Source organism: Perca fluviatilis, chromosome 2, assembly GCF_010015445.1.
Source record: "Perca fluviatilis chromosome 2, GENO_Pfluv_1.0, whole genome shotgun sequence".
NCBI classification, from domain to species: Eukaryota; Metazoa; Chordata; class Actinopteri; order Perciformes; family Percidae; genus Perca; species Perca fluviatilis.
In genome coordinates, this window is record NC_053113.1 from 41,769,395 (window position 1) to 41,789,915 (window position 20,521).

Below are 20,521 nucleotides of genomic sequence, written 5' to 3' on the forward strand. Positions count from 1 at the left end.
TAGACTTCTACAGAAACCGACCTCCTTTTGCAACCGCACGTGTCTCCCCCTGCTGGAATTCAGAGAGAATGCAGGTTTAAGGCACTTCGCCGAACCGGATGCTTTGTCCATTAATATTAGCAGCCTATGTATAAACGTAAAGATGATTCCTAATTGCTGCTTGAACTAACGACCTATGGGAGTGTTTTTCTGAGGACGACAGTCTCTTTTAAACACTGTTCTTTTCTTTTTTGTCTTGTTTTGTGTGTTCTTTAGATGACATCTTCTAACTTCTTCTAGCCAACATAAGGAAAGCCCTGAAAGGCAAGATGAAAAAAAAAAAATTGTTTAAATCCACCTACGATTTAAACTTAGGTTTTAGTAATTAATAGTATCTCCTACATAGGAGATACTATCTTGTACATACGAGTTAAACTTTTACTTCCTAATTAGGCTGTTTTAAAGGGCAGGAAAGCCATTCTTAAGCACTTAGTGCATGATGCAAAGGGAATTAAAAGCAAATGCAGCATAAACAAAAGGTTTTACCTTCTTAGTTAACAACAAATGTCTACTGTAAAACATAATGGAACTGTGTATAGCGCTGACTTGGGTTAAACAGTGTCCGATGACAACTTTTGTTTCAGCATGTTTGTAGGAATTCCCTATTTGTGCTGTGTAATGGCAGCAGATGACAGCAGACTGAAATATCAGTTCGCTACATGTTTATGCCTGTAACACCATTGACATAAATAAAATGGACCAACAGACCCCGTTGCTCTGGACGGAGACCAGTGAAGGCTATTAGAAGCACTTTTCCGGTGATGGCTGAGCGTTACTGCGCAGCCTCCAACTGACAAGAGACAACGTAAATGTGACGTGAGCAACCTGTCTGAAAGTTGTAAGTCTTCTGGTAGCTGTGCCAAGAGAAATCTCAATCATTCCCAATCTTACAGAAACGGAGAGTGTAGATATATGTAAGGAGATAACATAGGCACAGGCTAATTATTGCTAACTAACATGCTAGTTAACATTAGTAATTAAACCTAAACAGCTAACATAAGTCGAAACTGCCTGCGAGCTTCTCCTGTACTATACGGTAATTCCTCTACTGTGCGACAGTAAGTCACTTGGTTATGACACAATCGTTAGCCTATTTTTATAAAAACGTCTGCTACGGAGCCATAACGTGAGGTACAAGGTAATGGAGCCTTTTATACATTGTCGTGTTTCTTTAGAAATAAACAATGGACAAATAGAGTCTTTAAACGCTTCAGATGTAAAGTTATTCACTGTCAAGTGACGTAAAAAAAAAATGGCGGTCAGCAGAATGCTAACAGGAGGTGATGGCCAGGTAGCAACAAAATGGCGCCAATGGCTCGAGTTCTGAAGCGAAGCTTACCCCCTTGTGTAACACAGGTGTAGCCTATTGGCTTGTTTCTCTTCTTCTTCTTGCTTTCCGGCAGACTACATGCCTTGCGGCACATTGCTGCCTCTCACAGGTCAGCTTAGGTAATATTTCAAGGTTTTGGCCGACAATACACGGAAACAATAATTTTTTTTCACCTTGCGTTTCAGGGCTTCCGTACAAACAAATTCTTTTGGAACAATAAAATTCTTGAATAAACGTTCTGCTTACTACTAATCTAGACGTTGACAGTGGGTGAATCACTTTTTAATCAACACAGAAAATACATATCAGCAGTTATTCTTTCATCTCTAACATGATCAGTATATAATACATACAGTACATGTGAGCCTCTCGTGCAGCAGGAGTCACTTTCAAGTGATTCAGAGCTTCTAAGCTCATTAAATGTTAATCAAGAAATCTATTTTCAGATCACATGGAGATCTGTCATGAGGATTTCAGGCCAGCTAGGAGGCCACTGCTTCTGTGTAGTGAGCGCTGAGTGAACAGGGTGGTCCTTTATCTAAGCTCAAACACACAATTTACATTTCCAATAAATATTGTTGCTGGTATTTAATTTTTTTTTGCCAAATGAAGGATGCACACATGACAGCGATCTAACAAAATCTCCACTGCACTTCTCAACAAGCTTCAGTTTTGAATTTGAGCTAAGAACTGCTCTCGGCTAGAGTCCATTTTTAAATGGCACAGAGGCAGTGGTGAGGCAACCCTGTCTCACTATGGCTTTTTGCAACACATCCACTGTCCTTTCCATTATTCATGATGTGTTTTCTCAGACAGTGCCTTGAACCATGAGGAGTACTCCTGTCTGTCTTCTCCAGAAAGAGCCCTCTGGAACGAGAGAGAAAGAGTGCATGAGCTGCACACACTAGAAGGCCTGTTTTCATCTGCATTTGGAGAAAAACAGATGTCCAGTAGTCTGGAGTTTAGTAGTCACAATGTTTAATAGTCTGGGTCTCAGTGAAGATGATAAAAGGGAGCTAGTGAATGAGCCCTACTGTAGATGCACTTATGGAACAAAATTAATTCCCTGTATTAACTTGGCACCACCCAGCCTGTCATTACATCATCTGACAAGATTTCTTTCTCTCTAGTTTCTGTCAAGAACTTTTCTACTGAGGTTTACTTTGTGGCAAAGTGTATCTAACTTCAAAATAGCAGTTGCTTTTCTTTCGCAAGCATTGCAGTTTCTATTCATATTTAAATATACAAAAGGCTAACTGTGCTAATAATACACTATTTAAAAATACATACAAAAATACTATTAGGCAAAGACTGAATTACACTACACTTACAGGGCCATACTACTTTAAAAACAACAACATTTCTGGCCCACTAAGAACAAATATTGTGCATTTTACATTAATAGTTAACTAAGTATTAAAGGCACGGTTGATAACTATTTCCAATGTGCACTTTTTTATACATTGTTTGAAATGGTCTTTACACCCCGACAGCAATTAAATAACGTAGGGGTCCGCTTGGAAAGAACCAATGAAATGCCTCCTTGCCCCGCTGTGCGTACTCTACTCCTCCCGTGTACGAGCCAAACAGTAGTCATGTTTGTTTTAAACATTCGGTCTGATAATATCAGGTGTTTGCTCACCGGCGAATGAGACATGAAGTAAATTGTCGCTCCTTTCTCTGTGTGTGGTTCGGAGCCCCAAGGAGATGCTACTTTCAAATCTTGCTACCTTTCTTAACGTTACCAAACCTGCCTTTAATGTAAAACTATTAATAGTTATCCCTCCCCCTTTAAGTACAACACCATCACAATCATCATCATCCACATGCATTGTATATGTTGAAACTCTTACACACTTATTAGCTTTAATAAAGGAGGCTTGGCGAGTCACACATATATATATATATATATATATATATATATACATATATACACACGTGTGTGTGTGTATATATGTGCCTTGATTAAAATGTGAAGATGTATCTCTGAACAATTGTTAACTAGATTAGCATGAGATAATACAGTCACAAAGAGTGTAGTGAACTGCAGGATTCACTCCAAACCCTCAGGCTATGAATCATCTTAATGTAATGTGTGCCAGCAGGTGGAAATGACTCAAATTTGTTCCCACAGTGAAATATGCTCCACACTGATACTCCTCTCCTGCGCTGTGCTGTGCTCAGGTTGGTGTGCGATCCAAGCCATTTTGTTTCCATGCAGGCACCACAAGATGGTCAGATAATCAGTCATTTTTATGCGTATATAACAGTGTGTCTTTTGTATTCCGCTGGATAGACAATTTCTTTCTCAGTGAAATATTGTTAATGACTCATACGCTCAAACTCCATTGTTTTGTTGACATGACAACGATATCTGCTCCTGAAAATACAAATGATCTAGTTTTATCCTGTGATAACATGCACATTTTGTTTGGGGTTTTTAGTTTCATGGAGATGTTACTGAGTGGTTAGAGTTGTGAGTCTTAATACCTTAAATGAAGACAGGGGGATATAGGACCAACAAAAAAAAAGACGGATATCTCCACCAGAATGTTAAGCAGAATCTCAGCCACAAAGGAGAAACTCTATCTAAGGAAGCACAATGGAAGAAAATATAATGTATGCAAATGAGGGAAACAAAGATCCTATTGTTCTCTCTGCGGTCTGCTGACTGTATCAGATTCCTAGCTATCTTTTCAGCCCATCCTCTGTGCTCCAACTACATTATAATATATCTATGCCTCAAGTATTTAAATAAAACTGTAAATGAAATGTATGTTACCTGAATGTATCTGCTTGATTTCACAAAGTGATGTGACTGGCTGATTATTTTCAGAATAAAGCATTTGAGATGTCACCACTGTTCTAAAATCAAGCTATTCTACAGAATGAAAACGCTGTCTATTAATAAAAGTAATCATCCTAAATTCCACAAGCTGGTCGAGTGTGCAGCATCTACAGGCCCTGGAGCGAACTGTAAAATCGAATTAATTTACATAGTGATACTTTGAGCTGCATGTAAATGTAATGCACCCATACTCAGAACTATCGCCACAATTTAAATTGGATCACAAGACAGCTTTTGAACCAAGTGCAATAATTAAATTCTTGTTATAGAAATGTTTTCTTGTGAGTAAGTCTTCTCCTGATATTCAGACTGCATTACCATGGAGGTCTTTTTTTGAAAAACACTTACCCTATAAATAATAAACGAATGAAATGAAGGTGAGGTGTGAAGTGTTTCTTATCCCCATTCTGTTGTGTTTTGCAGCTTCAAGGATCTTTGCGAAGAAAGATTGAGGGACACGCACCAGGACACGCACCAAAGCAGAATGGGCTCTCCTGTGGTTTCTCTGGATCCGACTTTAAGCGGGTCCGTGTGGATACTGGTGGTCTGGGACACGGGCCCTGCAACCATAACTTAACACAGTCTCATTCTCTGCAAGGGTCCTCGACCATGGGCATGCAGAGGAAGAATTACATGATGCCCCATGGAGTGGGCTCAGACATATTCAACATGACCCTGAAAGAAATGAAAAAAGAGCCCATTGAGGTCCAGTCTTGTGGCCAGTCAAACGCAGAGATGATTTTCGACTTCAAAGACGAAGGCGGCGGTCAGATTGACCCAGAGCTCCAGGATCTTTTCGATGAGCTGACAAAAACAGTGCCTACGCTGAACGACCTGGAGTTTGAGAAGATGCTGAAGCAGGATGATACATTCGGTTTGGATCTAGGCCGGCCGAGCTCAGCAGGAGCGGCTGCCAGTCTGTGTTCCCCAATGGATAAGCCCATAAAGATGGAGCACTCCCCAGACTTTGGCCAGGTTCATGGTGGCTCGCCGCAGCTTCGACCAGCCTCGGCCGGACCCTCTTTCACGTTGACCAGCACGTCTTCTACCGCCACGTCGCAGAAAGCTAACATTCAGGCAGGACACCCCAGAGCATTGCCCTGCTGGCCAGAAATATCCCACGCAGAGCAGCTGAAGCAGATGGCAGCCAACCAGCAGCAGCCGACCTCTCTGCTCCATCACCACCATCAAACGCCACCTGCAGGATTGACCAACTGGGCTCCTGCCATGAGCACCCACTCCTCCACCAGCGCCTTCCCCCAGGACAAGGTCTCCAGCCCGGCCCCACTTAGCCAGCAGAGGATTGGCTCACAGAGTAAAGGGATCAACAACTGCCTCTTCAAGTCAAATGGCCACAATGGCTCCCATCATTTGGATATGAAGGTTCTCAGCACCAAGCCCACGTTGCACTTCAGCCCCAAAGCCCCCCATTCTGCCAACCAACCGATGCCAATCATGACAGGCTCAGTGAACAAGACTTCAGGCCAGCAGCAGCAGCAGTCACCATCGACCGGCCAGAATCAACCACATTCGGCTCTCCACTTCCAGAACCAGCAGATCTCCACATCAGGTGCTCTTTGTCTGCAACCCAAGCCGGTTCCCGCAGGACTGCCATTCAAACTGTCACAACAGCGACAGGTAAGGACTTTGTCCAAAATCACTTTGCACAGGATTGCTCTTAGGTGAAAACTTTGTATCTCCTATGTTTTGAGAACAAAATGGCCATGTGCTTTTGTTGATGACTGAGCAGTTTTGACCATATCTAAAACCTCAATACTTTTTACAAATATAGAAGAGCATGGAATCCAACTGGTGATGTAAGATCACCAGAATTGTAGCTGCAAGGTCTTTACGTGACATATATCTACCTTCATGTAGCTATGTGATTATGACATGTATGGTCAGCTCAATGCCATTGGAGTTACAAGGTTTTCACGCAACATGTGGGAAACGTAAACGTATGATAGTATACTGTGGTATACTATCATACGTTTATGTTTCCCAAATCGAACGTAGTTTTAAAACGGTAACACACAGAGACCGGAAGGCGAGGGCTACCGGCGGAGGCAATCATCCTGAAAATGTGCTGTTGTTGATTCAGACTAATAGTGCCTCAATAAAGTGCCATGACTTAAATGTACAGTTTTGACTAATTACACATTTCTTGTATGCTTTTATTTATTCAGCAGACGTTAAATGACTGTTACACCCTATATACAAAGTAAATAATAGCATCTTTCTACTGAAGGTATAGTAGCATGATGCACAGCAGTCAAACTCACTCTAGTTAGTCTTCCTCATCAATCTGTCTGAAACAGCAACAATGCAATGCTGTGTGTTTCGGGACTTTATTTGCATTGTTCTAGCTGCCTGCCTGTGCCTTTGCCGTTGTGACTCCCTTGAATATGCATTTCCCCTGAAAGTGTTTTGATGATGACACAGATTGCCAGAGCATGGTAGATTAACATGCAGGACTTCTAATTTCTCTGCTTGTCATGGTGGCTCCCCATCAGGGCACAGATATGCACAGCAGGATTTGCTAATTGGAGGTTGTTAGCTACAAGGGACAAGTGGTGGAAAATGACAGTAATCTGCTTAGCCTGGTGCCGGGGGTTGAATCACTGATTTGTTATGATTGGGGAGATTTAGACCGTCCCCTTCTTTCATTTTTGCTCTAACAGTATCTGTAGCTGTCTTTGTGTGAAATGATAATGCGAGCCACACAAGAGAGCTCTACAGATCAAGGGAAGTGCTTAAGTGACTGGTAGAGGGTGGGAGAGAGGGAGCGAGTCACACAGGCGTGGAAGTAAACAAGGTAGGATGACAAATACGTCCCATACGGGTAAAACTGAACCTGTTTTACCACTATACTGTACCAGAGAGACATTTACACTCTAAACAGGACTTATGGCTGTGCGTGTTCATGGGTTGTCTTAAAACTTACCTTAAAGTGCTCATATTATGCTTCTTGGCTTTGGCTTTATTGTCTTATATATCTTTTTGTGCACATTTTAGGTTTACAAAGTGAAAAAGCCCAAAGTCCGCCCCAAAGGGACTTACCATCTCCAACAGAAAACACTGTTCACAAACAGCTCTGTTATAGTCCAGCCTTTACTTCAGAGACAAACACTCGTCACTTTGTAACACGTTATAATGCTCACCTAGCTGCTAGCGTGGCACTCCTTCTTGCTCTGCAACTGACCAGCTAGCAGTACTTACTGCGCATGTGCGACTCCCAACAAAGATGGTACAGAAGTAAGATGTCTCACTCTGTAGCTAAAACGGAGAGCTCAACACACAGGGTGAAAAGAGGAGCTGCAGCAATGTGCAGTACAACAAATTGATGGTGTTTTCTGAAAATTAAACCACATAAACCTATTCTGGTGCAACCTCTAAATACAATTATGAACCTGAAAATGAGCATAATATGAGTACTTTAAAAAAAAATTGTGTTATTAGAAGTTTTCTATGAATGTGTGAGGCAGAAATATACATAACCTTTTAAACTTAGTGAATTTCAGGACTATTTTCTATACACACAATCATTACAATTTTTATTAAAAGTCAATCAATCAAAAAAAAAAGTCAATTAATTTTGTTAAGGTACAATTCCAGTGAAATATTAACCCATTATGTACTGGTTATGTCAGAATTAGTATTAGTATCAGCAATCTCAATATCAATATCATAATCAGTAATAATAGTTTGTGGCTGTGAACATTAAAACATAAGCAGTTAAAAAAAAAATTAAATGACAGTTTGGAGAAATAAGGGGAAGAGGCTTAGAAGAGCCTGCTATCAAATAATGAAAAAAGCTTGAATGGATATTGATAAATTATTTTAAAAAGCTGCTGTAAAGTAAAAGCCCAGTCACCTTTGGTCTTTAAAATGCTGATGTGACATGCAGCTGTGCTCAGGTGTAGAAGGGGTACAGGCTTGGTGAGACAACTTTCCCAAGGACATTGTGTTTTAATGTGCACTTTGTTTGAACAAATGATATATGCAAACATATTGAGAATTGAGAAGAAGAAACAAGAGCCACCACAGTTTTAAAATAAGTGTTGAAAAAAGCCAGATATTGGTGTCTTTTGCATTGACAGGGTTAAAAGTCTAGCAAATGAGGAAGGGACAGCTCACAGAGAGGAGAAAAGAGTGGAGCCTTTTCCCACAGTGAATTGAATTAGTAATGGCAGAGAAATAAAGGTCCTGCAAGAGTGCCCTGATCCCCTGTGTAACACTAGCAAGTAGCAGTGGGCTTCCTCCCCCTCGGCGAAGCCGAGGAGCCTTTTTAAAACAGCCAGAGACGCGAGAGTTTGAAGCTTCTTACAGTTTAATAATCGGTTGCTGAGTCAAACATGTCAAAATTCCAATCCACCACTCTGCAACTCTCTAGCTATGAGGTCACACACACACACACACACATACACACACACACACACACAAAGTATGAATCTTACAGTAGAGGACACTAAGGCATTATGAAACCTGAGTTACTGTGGTTGGTTGCCAATGCTATTTCAAGGACAAAATGTAGCTAGTCCCATCAGTAGTGGAGCTGTATGTTGTATTTAAGATAAAAGGGTTCCATGACAGTGTAAATAGAAAAATAAAACAGAATTCTGGTGTAGTAACAAGTATTACAGGTCTTTGTTCTGTATTATGTCGGAAATGAAAGTGATTCCTAATTCTTGCCACTGTAGAAAACTATTGGTTTCCTCGCAATTAAAAACAGTATGTCATTTCCTGCTAACTAAATGCAATACAGCCATCGTACAGAAAGGACTATTTTAAAGGAATATTTAAACTACATGTTTCGAGCACAAACTGAGAACACTGTGTTTGAGCTATTATCTCATCTCTTAATTACATTTTTAACATTCTTTTTCACAATGGGGATTATTCAAAGGCGTCCTTGATAGATTTAGACATTTAATTGTATCTATTTATAATTTGGAGCATCTAAATGATTCACGACAAGTTGAGTCATAACAAAGAATTTACAGTTTTTTGTATATTTGACTTTCAATCCCTCTAGCGGTACACAGTGTTAGTACCGCTATGCTTGTATTTTTAATTATACCTAAACATTAACATTCAGATTCACAGACAGTCGTATCCAGACAAACTTACACTTCTGCTCAGCATAAGACAGTGCTGTTAGATCAAGTGAAGACAGACATTTGGCAGCAATTTCATCATCCCAGCGATTCGCTTCAGCTAATACAGATTTCCATTTAAATGCTACACAAGAGCTTGTACTTTGCTCTCTGCAGAACAGAGTGCTCTCCTTACTGAAAATGCAGAATCCCAACTTACAACTGCAACTTAAAATAAAGGCTTGCTAGCAGTAAATAATGACTCCTCAACTTTTGTTGATGATCTTGTGGCACCACATCCCTCAGTTAGGATAAGAGTGGGGCCACTGTGGTTGAGCCTACCAGGTCACTCCGCCAGTGCTGTGAAGGGAGTACTTGTTTCCTGGGAAAGGGAGCCGCAGCCAAGTCCAGATGCCGAGGCACTCCCCAGGGACAGTGTCCTGAGTCCAGACTGGAGGAAGTGCAGTGTGAGAGCCGGGAAGGCTGGGCCTGGATCGCTGTCAGCTGCCTGCACTGCCGCAGGATGGGGGACTAAATCACTCCGCTCCTTCTCTGAGGCCTGGGCCACATGTGGTATTCATTAACAACAAGCTTGTGAAGAATGAGAGAGGGGGGGCGGGGGGCATGGAAAACAGCTTCATGACACATCGGGATGACAGGAAGGATTACTCAGTTGTACATGCTAAAACACCCCTCATTGGGTTTTTTCTTACAACAAAGATGGAATAAGCCCTCTCCAGTGTACCTCTACAGGGAAAATGTCTGTGATGGTCACAATTTCTCACAGTCTCGATAACTGGATACAGTGAATCAAAAGCCAGTGACTGCTTTCTGGCGTAACAGGAGAAAACACTGTTGCCATGCTTGGTTTGCTGTGTGGGTTGAAGTCGGCGAGAAGGCGAATATTAGCTCATGTGAAATGACTTGTGACTCCTGATGAGTTTCAACTTCCCTCCTTCTCCAACCCTGTCTCGTTAGTTCTCCAAATTTCAGCCCCATTCATTATCACACACATACACACACACACACACACACACACACACACACACACACACACACACACACACACACACACACACACACACACACACACACACTTCCCTCTCTATTTTCTGTTTTTTTTTTCTCTCTGGGTCCACAAAGTCACCACCCTGTAGAGATTCATCCTCTGCAAAGAATCTGTCCTCTAAGTAATAGCTTCTGCTAAATGCACTGTTGGATTTCTAATCCATTTCACCCTGGGAAACATTTTAAGTCAACACAATGACTGACATTGTATACACAGCGTGTGTTGACTTGGATTTTGTGCACATTAACCTCCCTTATGACAAATGCTTACACTTGGTTGAATCTTGAGCATAGTGAGAGTGTCTTTGTGTCCACAAGAAATATAGGTATTACTCGGAGCTCTTGGATGGTCTGCACATGCTGCCTAAATAAGCTAAGAAATATGCATTACAAGGACATATAACCTCTCATACACCCGTGGTGGTGAAAGCTTATCCGCAAAAGCATACGGTCAGGACAAGACGTCAAACCAAAAGCTAGTTTGGCTATTTCAATTTGGTTTGAGTGCTGCCGACTACAACATTTTAATCAGTGTGATAGTGTCAGGAGCCAAATGGGTTTCTAGTGGATAGAATTCCTCCCTGCCAAACACAACACAGTGATCAGTAAAGGAGAGCTTATTAAATGGAGGTAGTCATGGTGCTGGCGCTTAACTCCCCATTGGCACACATTTCCTGCTGTCTCAGGGATTCTTTCCACTCTCTTTAGACACAATTATCAAGGGAGAAGCAGGCCTTGAGGAGGGCTTGCACTCCCCCCTCCAAAAAAAGGCCTCTCTCCAAGTCTTCCTTTTTCATCTGCAGAGGGAGTAGCCTTGACCACATTCTGGAGGTTGAATAGCATCTTTGAAACAGATCTATAATGTCTTGTAGAGTTTCGCCCTCTAGCGGTCAATTGATATTATTGCATTATTTTTATTTTTTTTACCTCAACAGCTTTCCCTTGGCTCCCATCTTTACAGTAGGCATTAATCAGAGAAGAGACAAAAAGACGTCTTTGAAAATGAAAAAGTAAGTCCACTTACATTAATGTTTTACCATCATATGTCTCTTTTTCTAAGGGTGTTCCTCCTGGTCCGAGGCTCCCCACCAATGGAAGCTTAGGAGTCCTGTCAGCCCAGTCCCAGCCACGGGCCCCAGCACCCAACAACCAGCAGAAAGGCCCAGCCAAAAGTCAGGCCATGCCGAGACAGCTTAATCAACAACAGCACACCATTAGCAATTCAGTAAGCTGCATATTACATCATACAGCTTTCGCTAATTAATAAGCAGTTCAGTGTGAGAATTTGGTAGAATTGATCAATCGCATAACCAGTATTCCCAACTTTGTCTTTCCTTTTTCAGGACAAAGACAATGCACATGATCAGTTCAATCGCCATCTCACAAGACCGCCGCCTGATTACAAGCAGTCGAGAAGTATGGTGGGAGTTCAGCAAGGAAACATCTTTACAGGTACTGTACAGTTCTGAGAAGTCAGAAATGCTTTACATGCTGACGAGTGACCATACTTATAATCGGAGGTGTTTTCTTGCTATCTCTTTAGGTCCAAACTCGTCCCAGTCTTCCAGCAATGGCCCTGAGAATGACCTCCAGTCCATGCCTTGTCAACTCCCCAGTGGGTCTGGTCCAAAGATGATTCCTTCACCATCGGATCGCAGATTTGGTATCGGGACTGATTGCCGTCCGAGTTCTTGTATTGGCCCATTCCAGCAGCATAACAATCAGAATCGAATTGGACTAAATCAAAATAAAGCTAGGTTCCTGGGGCCGAGCATGCATGGGAATTCTTTTGGGATTAACAATGTAGCAGGTGTACAACACACAAGAACGACAGCTGACCTGCATTCCTCAGGGGTCCCAGGACAGACTCTCGGAGGCTTGATGAAAAATGTCAACATGAGCTGGGGCTCAGCCAACAAGCAAGTGACAACTGGACTTGGTGTTAGGGGGCTACTCAATCCTCTACAGTCTCAGGGGGCGCAGCTGGACATGCCAAACCATCCGTACCAACAGAGGCATATTGGCCCTCCCAACCAGGTAGCACCAGACATTGGGATGCTCCCTCTTAACCCTTCGATGAGAGACACAGGCCCACGGCCAGGCCAGCCAATGATGGGGTCTCCATCAGCAGTGGGAAACCTGAACCAGGCCTCTCCTGAACAGAGGGTACCAGCAGGCAACTTTGCAGAGCCCAGTCCCAGCTCGAGCAGCTACCAGAATAACCGGGCCAACCGACTGACCTTTGACTTCCTCCCCGAGGGAGACAACACAGTTCCAGGGATCAACACAGACTCAGACTTCATAGACTCTCTCCTCAAGTCGGGCTCTGGGAATGATGATTGGATGAAAGATATAAATTTGGATGAGATTCTGGGCAGTCACTCTTGAATTTGGGTCACAGATGGCTAAAAATCAACCCACAACTTAAAGTATAGAGGTTATGGATGTAAGGTGCAAGGGGTAACATTTGTAAATAATGTTAAAATGGAATTTTATAAACTCATATTATTTGTTATCCAAGTATACTGTATTGTTTTGTATTGTATTTACTGTGAACTGAATTTGTGTTCTGTCCTTAGTACTCTGCATATTCTATTCCTGGTATATTGGCCAAGAAATTACTTTTCTTTGCAGTTACTTCTTTTGTGGTCTGTTTGTCATACTCATGCTGTAGTGCTGTCTTATAGGATACAATACCAAATTCACACTGTGAAAAGAAAACATTGCTGTGTTGCTTTCAAGTTCATCTTGGTATTCCAAGTTAAGTTTCTAAATCTGCATCCACTATTTAGCATGACACGGTATTTACAATCAGATGTTTTGCTACCATACACAGAGAATCTTGCCACAACAAATGTTTTCTCACTTATTGTTTTAAGTGTTTTCATCTGTGGTAGTTTTTGATGCAATTTAAGTAATGTAACCATTCTTTTTTCATGTGGTATTTAATAACTATTGGGATAGTAATGAGACATTATAATACATGTAATTAATAAAATGATTTGAAAAAATGAATAAATAAAAAGTGAGGTTTTTGTTTTCTTCTTGAATAGGTGCTTTGTTTTGCCTGATCTCTGTGGCTTATACTATATTATTGAAATATAGTTAAAAGTTATAATGCAAATAGCTCTGATTTGTTTCTAAGTTAATAAACAAAAAATTATGTCATGATACCAATATGGACATCTATACATATCGGTGACAATTTGCTTTAACTCTCAATGATAGTTAAACATCATAAGCTTATAAAACAAATGTTTGGCACTGCCTACCTCTCGCATGAAGGACATTTAATGAGTTTCAACAGTAGAAACTGCTAATAGCTGTAATCCAATGGCTCATGAGGTTGAAACATAATCCATGTGGACATTTGTTGTCTGGTTGAGTAACAGCAAACTGTAAATAATGGTCCATTCCATTCCCTTTCAGAAGGTTTGTAGAGAAGTGCACTGAATATCTCAAAATATATGAATTTATCTTTCCATGTTCCAGTCAAATACAAAGTGGGCTAATGTACTGCCACGTGTTGTCGCAGAATGTTCTTTTCAGATCCAATCTCCTTGAACCAAACATGAAATAAAACCTCATTATCTTTCACATCCAAAAACAGGTAAAAGGTTTGAAACGGTGGCGTCATTATGTTATTTATTGGTTGCAGAGCACTTGTGACACAGTTTGTGTAATGTTCCTTAACAGAGCATTACACAAACATGGAGATCTAGAGACAAACTTAGGTTATTGTTAAGGGAATATTACATTTGTTCGTATTTTTGTATATTTTGTAAATGAGTGTTTGCATACATTATAAATATACAGCTTGCCCTCCATTTTTGTAAGCCACATCTGATAAAAGACTACATTACCCTGATTATTATCTATTATATAAAAAGCTCATAGTATGTTGGAAAAAGTGATACAAAGTCATAGTATACTATGTCAAAATATCACAGTATAGTAAGTTGTGGTGTAGTATGTCGAAGAAAGTCAAGAAGAACATGCAAACTCCATACAAAAAGGCCCAGCCTGGACTGGGGATCAAACCAGGTCAGATCCTGCAGTGCCTATTTGCTGGTGCTAGTTGGAGCAGTGCTAACCACTGAGTCACCATGACACAAATATAATATATATACAAATATATATTTTGTGGTGGCCCAATGGCGATATCAGCCAACCATTTGAGGTCTACAGAATGAAAGTCCACCTTTTTGGTGCTGTGTCATCTCCGAGCATCGCTAACTTTGCCCTGCCCCAAACTGCTGAAGACAACCAGGATAAATATGACAAGGAGGTCATTAACACAATTAAATCCAGCTTTTATGTTGATGATTGCCTCAAGTTGGTGGCAACAGTGGACCAGGCCATTAAGCTCACAAAATATCTTGCAGACGCCTGCAACCAAGTGGATCAGTAATAATTGTGAAGTCATGGCAACTATTCCTGAGCATCACAAAGCCAAACAAGTAAAGGAACTGGATTTGGATAAAGAAAAGATGAAAGAAGAAACCCCAATTGAGAGGGCTCATGGAATCCAATGGAACACTGACTGGACACTTTTGCCTTTAAAGTGTCTGTAAAGAGTCGGCCTGCTACAAGAAGAGGTATTCTCTCCACAGTAAGCTCAATTTATGATCCATTGGGTTTGATCCCATCCCCCTTTATCATAAAGGCCAAACAAATCCTCCAGGAGCTGTGTAGGTCAAAAGGTGGATGGGATCAAGTTATCTCAGATGAACTTAAAAGGCCCTGGTAGAGATGGCTGAATCAGCTGAGTGGATTTCAGGTAAAAAGGTGTATGAAACCTGAATACTTTGACCCTGTTAAGGCAGCTGAACTTCATCACTTTTGTGACGGAAGTGAGTCCGGCTATGGCACAGCAAGCTATGTTAGATTCACAAATTATCAGGACAACATCAGGACAACATCTTTAGGCTACATAGCCTTCGTATTTGGAAAATCCAGAGTAGCTCCTCTCAAGCAAATCACAATACCTAGACTTGAGCTTGCAGCGGCTACACTGTCTGTAAAAGTGGATCGGATGCTAAGAGAGGAACTGCACTTAAAACTCCATGACTCAACTTTCTGGACAAATAGCACATCTGTATTGAAATACATCCATAATCGTCATTGTAAGACCTCAGCCTTGGAATCTCTGTTATTATGCTTTTTGTTTTATTGCTGGAATGTGTTCTTTATTGTCTTTTTTTTAGGGAGTAAATTACTTGAAACTTGTTTGAGCATAAATATGCATAGTTTATGGCTGGTGGCAAGGTTAGGATAATTCCATATAATGTTAACGGGCTGCTAAATCCCATCAAACGCTCAAATATTCTGACAAAAATGAAGAAAGAGAGGGCACATGTGGTATATTTACAAGTTCACTTAAATGATAAGGAGCATGAAAAACTGAAGAGAATGGGCTTTACTAACTTGTTTTTTTCATCATATAAGCTAGGAAATAGGAGAGGAGTAGCAATTCTTATCTCTAAACAGATCAATTTTGAAAAAATATCTGAAATTAAAGATAAGGAAGGTAGGTATGTTCTAATAAAAGGGAATATAGATGGAAATATAATAACTTTACTTAATATCTATGCACCACCAGGAAGTGATATGGGTTTTTTTCAGAAGATAATTGATATCATAATAACAGAAACAGAAGGCCTGCTAATATGTGGGGGTGATTTTAATATCCATCTACAGCCACAACTTGACTCCTCAAGTGGTAAAACTGAAACAAAATCTCTATACAGAAAAGTCAACACACTTTTCAAGGATGTGGGACTTATTGATATATGGAGAGAACTATTATCACAAAGAAGTTTACACCCACTACTCTGCTCCTCACTCCATGTACACAAGAATAGATTATTTCATAACATTTGGAAGGGACAAAGATAAAATACATGCATGTGATATTGGGACAATTGATTTGAGTGACCATGCACCTATATATCTAACGGTTGACCTTGACCTGACACCCCGAAATACTGTGTGGAAACTTAATTCTGGCCTACTTAATGATCCTCGTTTCAAACAAGACATCAGGAAAGAAATAAGTGTTTTCCTAGAATTTAATGATAATAAGGAGGTCTCACCTCATATATTATGGGATACTATGAAGGCAGTTTTAAGAGGGAAAATTATAGCGATAGCTACACATAAGAAAAGACAAAGAAAAAAGGCTTTAGAGGAACTGCAACAAAAATTAAAAAATTTAGAATTGAAACATAAGACCTGTTCAGATGGAAATACATTTCAGGAAATTGAGAAAATCAGAAATGAAATTAGAAGCTTAACCACACAAGACATTAAAAGAAACCTCATGTACCTGAAACAGAGATATTATGAAAGTGGCCCAAAATCAATGAAAATATTGGCATGGAGAGGCATGAATTTACCCACTCTTACGGAAGAGCAAAACCAAGAGCTAATGGCAAAGCTAACAGAAAACGAACTACAGGCGGCAATTAGCAGACTTAAAGTAGGTAAATTGCCGGGTTCTGATAGTTATACAGCTGAATGCTACGAGGAGTTTAGGAATGAATTGATCCCTACCATACTCCCTGCACTGAACTGGGTCCTGGAAAAGGCACAAACACCTCGTAGTTAGTGATGGTAAAATGAAGCTTCGTGAACCACTGTCTTTATTTTCTGAGCTCACTAGATGGCGCTCTCCGTTCAACAAAGGGTTGAAAACAAACTGAATTGCCATTCCTTTAACCTTTTCTTTGAACAGAGAGCGCCATCTAGTGAGCTCAGAAAATAAAGACAGTGGTTCGCAAAGCTTCACTTGACCGTCACTACTCCTAGTTGGAATGAGGCCATTATTTCTGCCATTCCAAAGGAAGGCAAGGATAAAACGGAGTGTGCATCATTCAGACCAATGTCTGTTCTAAATATAGACTATAGGATGTTCACTTCTATTATGGCCAGAAGACTTGAAAAGTTTATGACTAAATTGATCCACGACGATCAGATGGGTTTCATACTCCAACGTCAAACACAGGACAATATACGAAGGACCTTGCATGTTATGAGTCATATTATGAAAAACTAAATGGAAGCAATAATAAGTAGTTTGGATGCCGAGAAGGCTTTTGACTCTGTCAATTGGGATTTTCTTTACAGAGTTCTACACCGATTCGGTTTCCATGCCGGTATTGTTAAAACTATACAAGCATTATACAATAATCCTACTGCCAGGGTCAAGGTCAATGGTTATTTATCAAATAAATTTATCCTGGAAAGGGGTACAAGACAGGGTTGTGCATGTTCACCATTATTGTTTGCACTTTTTCTTGAACCACTTATCCAATATTTAAGACAAAACAGAGAAATAAGAGGCATCCACATTGCGGGAAGGGAGCATAAACTAGCTTGCTACGCAGATGATGTACTAGGTTTCCTTAGCCAACCAACACAATCTCTGCCTCAGTTGATGCTGGCACTGAAGACTTATGGACGATTATCTGGATACAAGGTCAATGTGGGTAAAACCCAAGCGCTATCATATAATTACAATCCAACATCAGAATGGGAAGACAAATACCCATGGACATGGCAAACAAAATCCTTTAAGTACCTGGGCATAACTATTCCTAAAGATCTCTCAAAACTATCAGAATATAACTACTCTCCTATACACCAAAAAATCAAAGAAGATATCACAAGATGGAGCCTCATCCCTTTCTTTAGTTTCAGCTCAAGAGTACAATCTGTGAAAATGAATATATTACCCAGACTGTTATACCTATTCCAAACCCTACCAATAGAAGTTCCCCTAAGCCAGCTAAATGAATGGGACAAAATATTATCTAGATACATGTGGCAAGGCAAGAGACCAAGGGTTCGTCTTAAAACACTGCAGTTAGCGAAGGAGAAAGGAGGATGGGGTTTGCCATCCCTTAAAGAATATTATTATGCTGCCCGGACAAGAGCTATACTATGCTGGTGCAATCCTTCATATTCTGCACAGTGGAAAGACATTGAAGAAAACCTGTTTCCCATTCCAATACAAGCAATTATAGCTGATTCAAAACTGCAACACTTTATAGACAGTTCTGATAACCCAATGGGTCAAACTGACTCTTAAGGTGTGGAAAAATATCATTAGAGAATATAAACTAGAAGGAGATCTACTGTCTCGTAAATGGTGTGGATATTACTCAGACTTCACACCGAACCAAATGGACACCAGATTCAAGAAGTGGAGAGCTAATGGAGTAACAGCTCTATGCAATATTATGAATGGAAACAGATTGTTTAGCTTTGAAATGATTCATGACAATTATTTATTGGAGAAACAGGATTTCTTTAGATATTTACAGTTACGGCATTATGTTGACAAAAAGGTTAAAAATGTAACAGAGGCTAATTCCAGTCTCATAGAACTGTTTAAAAGAGTGTATAAGTCAAATCTCAGTAAAGGGGTGCTATCAGCCATTTATAAATGCTTTATGGATCTTAAAACCCATTCAACAGCATATATTAAAAGAAAATGGGAAAATGAATCCGGGATAGATATTTCTGAGGAAGAATGGACATTGATATGTGAGAACCAATGGAAATGTACCAGCTCAATGAGCTGGCGAGAGTTTAACTGGAAAAATAGTATAAGATATTTTATTACACCATCTCAATCTTCTCATCATAGCCATAACATCCCGGTTTGCTGGAGAAAGTGTGGATATCAAAGCGCAAATCACTACCATATCTTCTGGGACTGTCCCGGCATTAACAAATTCTGGAAGGCGATACACAATGCTTTACAAGTCATATTCCGTGGGGACATTTCTTTGGACTTTAAGACTCTATATCTTGGAAATATACCTCAAAGTTGGCTAAAAGGGGACAAACACTTGATAAATGCAATGCTGGTGGCCAGTAAAAAGGCTATTACTAGAAAATGGCTACTACCAGAGTACCCAACAATTGTTTCATGGAGAGATATTGTAATAGAAATCTACAGAATGGAGCGGATTACAGCTCATGTTAACCGAAAAATGGAAACATTCCTTGAACACTGGCAGAAGTGGTACAACTATGTCTCAGATGAATGGCCTGACTGTACTTCTTCATTATATTGAAAGTGATTTCTCCCTGTTTTATTCATAGTTTTGTTATTATGATGTAATTTTTGTTGGTTCATTTATATATTTGTTTGTTTATCTCATCCTTTTATCTCTATACTTTGTATATGTATGTATGTCGTTTGTCATAAAACCTGAATAATTGAAATATATGTACGTTGAACACGAAACATAAAATACAAATGAAAAAAAAAGAGAAATACATCCATAATCAAACCAAAAGATTTCATACATTTGTGGCGAACAGGATTGCAGTAATCCATGACCTCTCCCGCACAACCCAACATGTGAATTCAAGAGACAGTCCAGCTGATGATGCATCACGTGGTTTGCATGTGAATTCCTTCTTAAGATCAAGATGGCTAAAAGGTCCTGAATTCTTGGAAAAAAACGAAGAGGGAGTGGCCAAAAACTTCACAAAGTCCAGTGGAAATCCCACCAGATGATCCTGAGGTAAAAAAAATAAAAAATAAAAAAAAGAGTATCACAGTTAACAGTGTAAGTGTTGAGAACAAAGACCCGACTTGTTCATTTATTGAGAACTACTCATCATGGAACCGCTCGAAGAGGGCTACGGCTTGGATATTGAAAATGAGAAAACCACTTTGACTGCTGAGTCAAAGAAGGAAAACTTGCCTGAAAGATGGGTCTGGACAGTATCAGGAAAGAATGAAACCTTTTAAAGAAGCAAGATCTATCTGTGGAAGAAAGGAAAGAAGCAGAAAATTCTATCATTTGCTTTGAGTTTAGACGATACTTCAGTTATGAACTCACTCAACTGGAGAAAGGAAAACCGCTTGGTTCGAAAAGCCCCATCTACAAACTAGATCCATTCATCGATGATGGCATTTTGAGAGTGGGAGGTCGGATAAACAAAACTGCAATGCCAGTGGAACAGAAGAATCCGATCATTCTGCCTAAAAGCTCTCATACATCGTACTTGATACTACGACATATCCATTACCAAGTCGGACACTCTGGAAGAAGCCATATGTTATCCAGGGTAAGACAAAGGTTTTGCCTACCTCATGCAAACTCTCTATGCCAGGGA

The 20,521-nt window shown here is 40.2% G+C and overlaps 1 protein-coding gene across 1 annotated transcript in view; it reads left to right on the forward strand.

Moving 5' to 3' along the window:
- Positions 1-13,384, forward strand: part of zmp:0000001236 (mastermind-like protein 2) — a 44,891-nt gene extending 31,507 nt beyond the window's left edge. Inside the window, exons 2-5 of the mRNA XM_039786235.1 lie at positions 4,641-5,855; positions 11,442-11,606; positions 11,725-11,833; positions 11,925-13,384. Of these exons, the coding sequence (XP_039642169.1) occupies positions 4,641-5,855; positions 11,442-11,606; positions 11,725-11,833; positions 11,925-12,769 (2,334 nt within the window). The 3' untranslated portion in view covers positions 12,770-13,384. The remainder of the gene's footprint in view (positions 1-4,640; positions 5,856-11,441; positions 11,607-11,724; positions 11,834-11,924) is intronic.
- Positions 13,385-20,521: the final 7,137 nt, after the last annotated feature.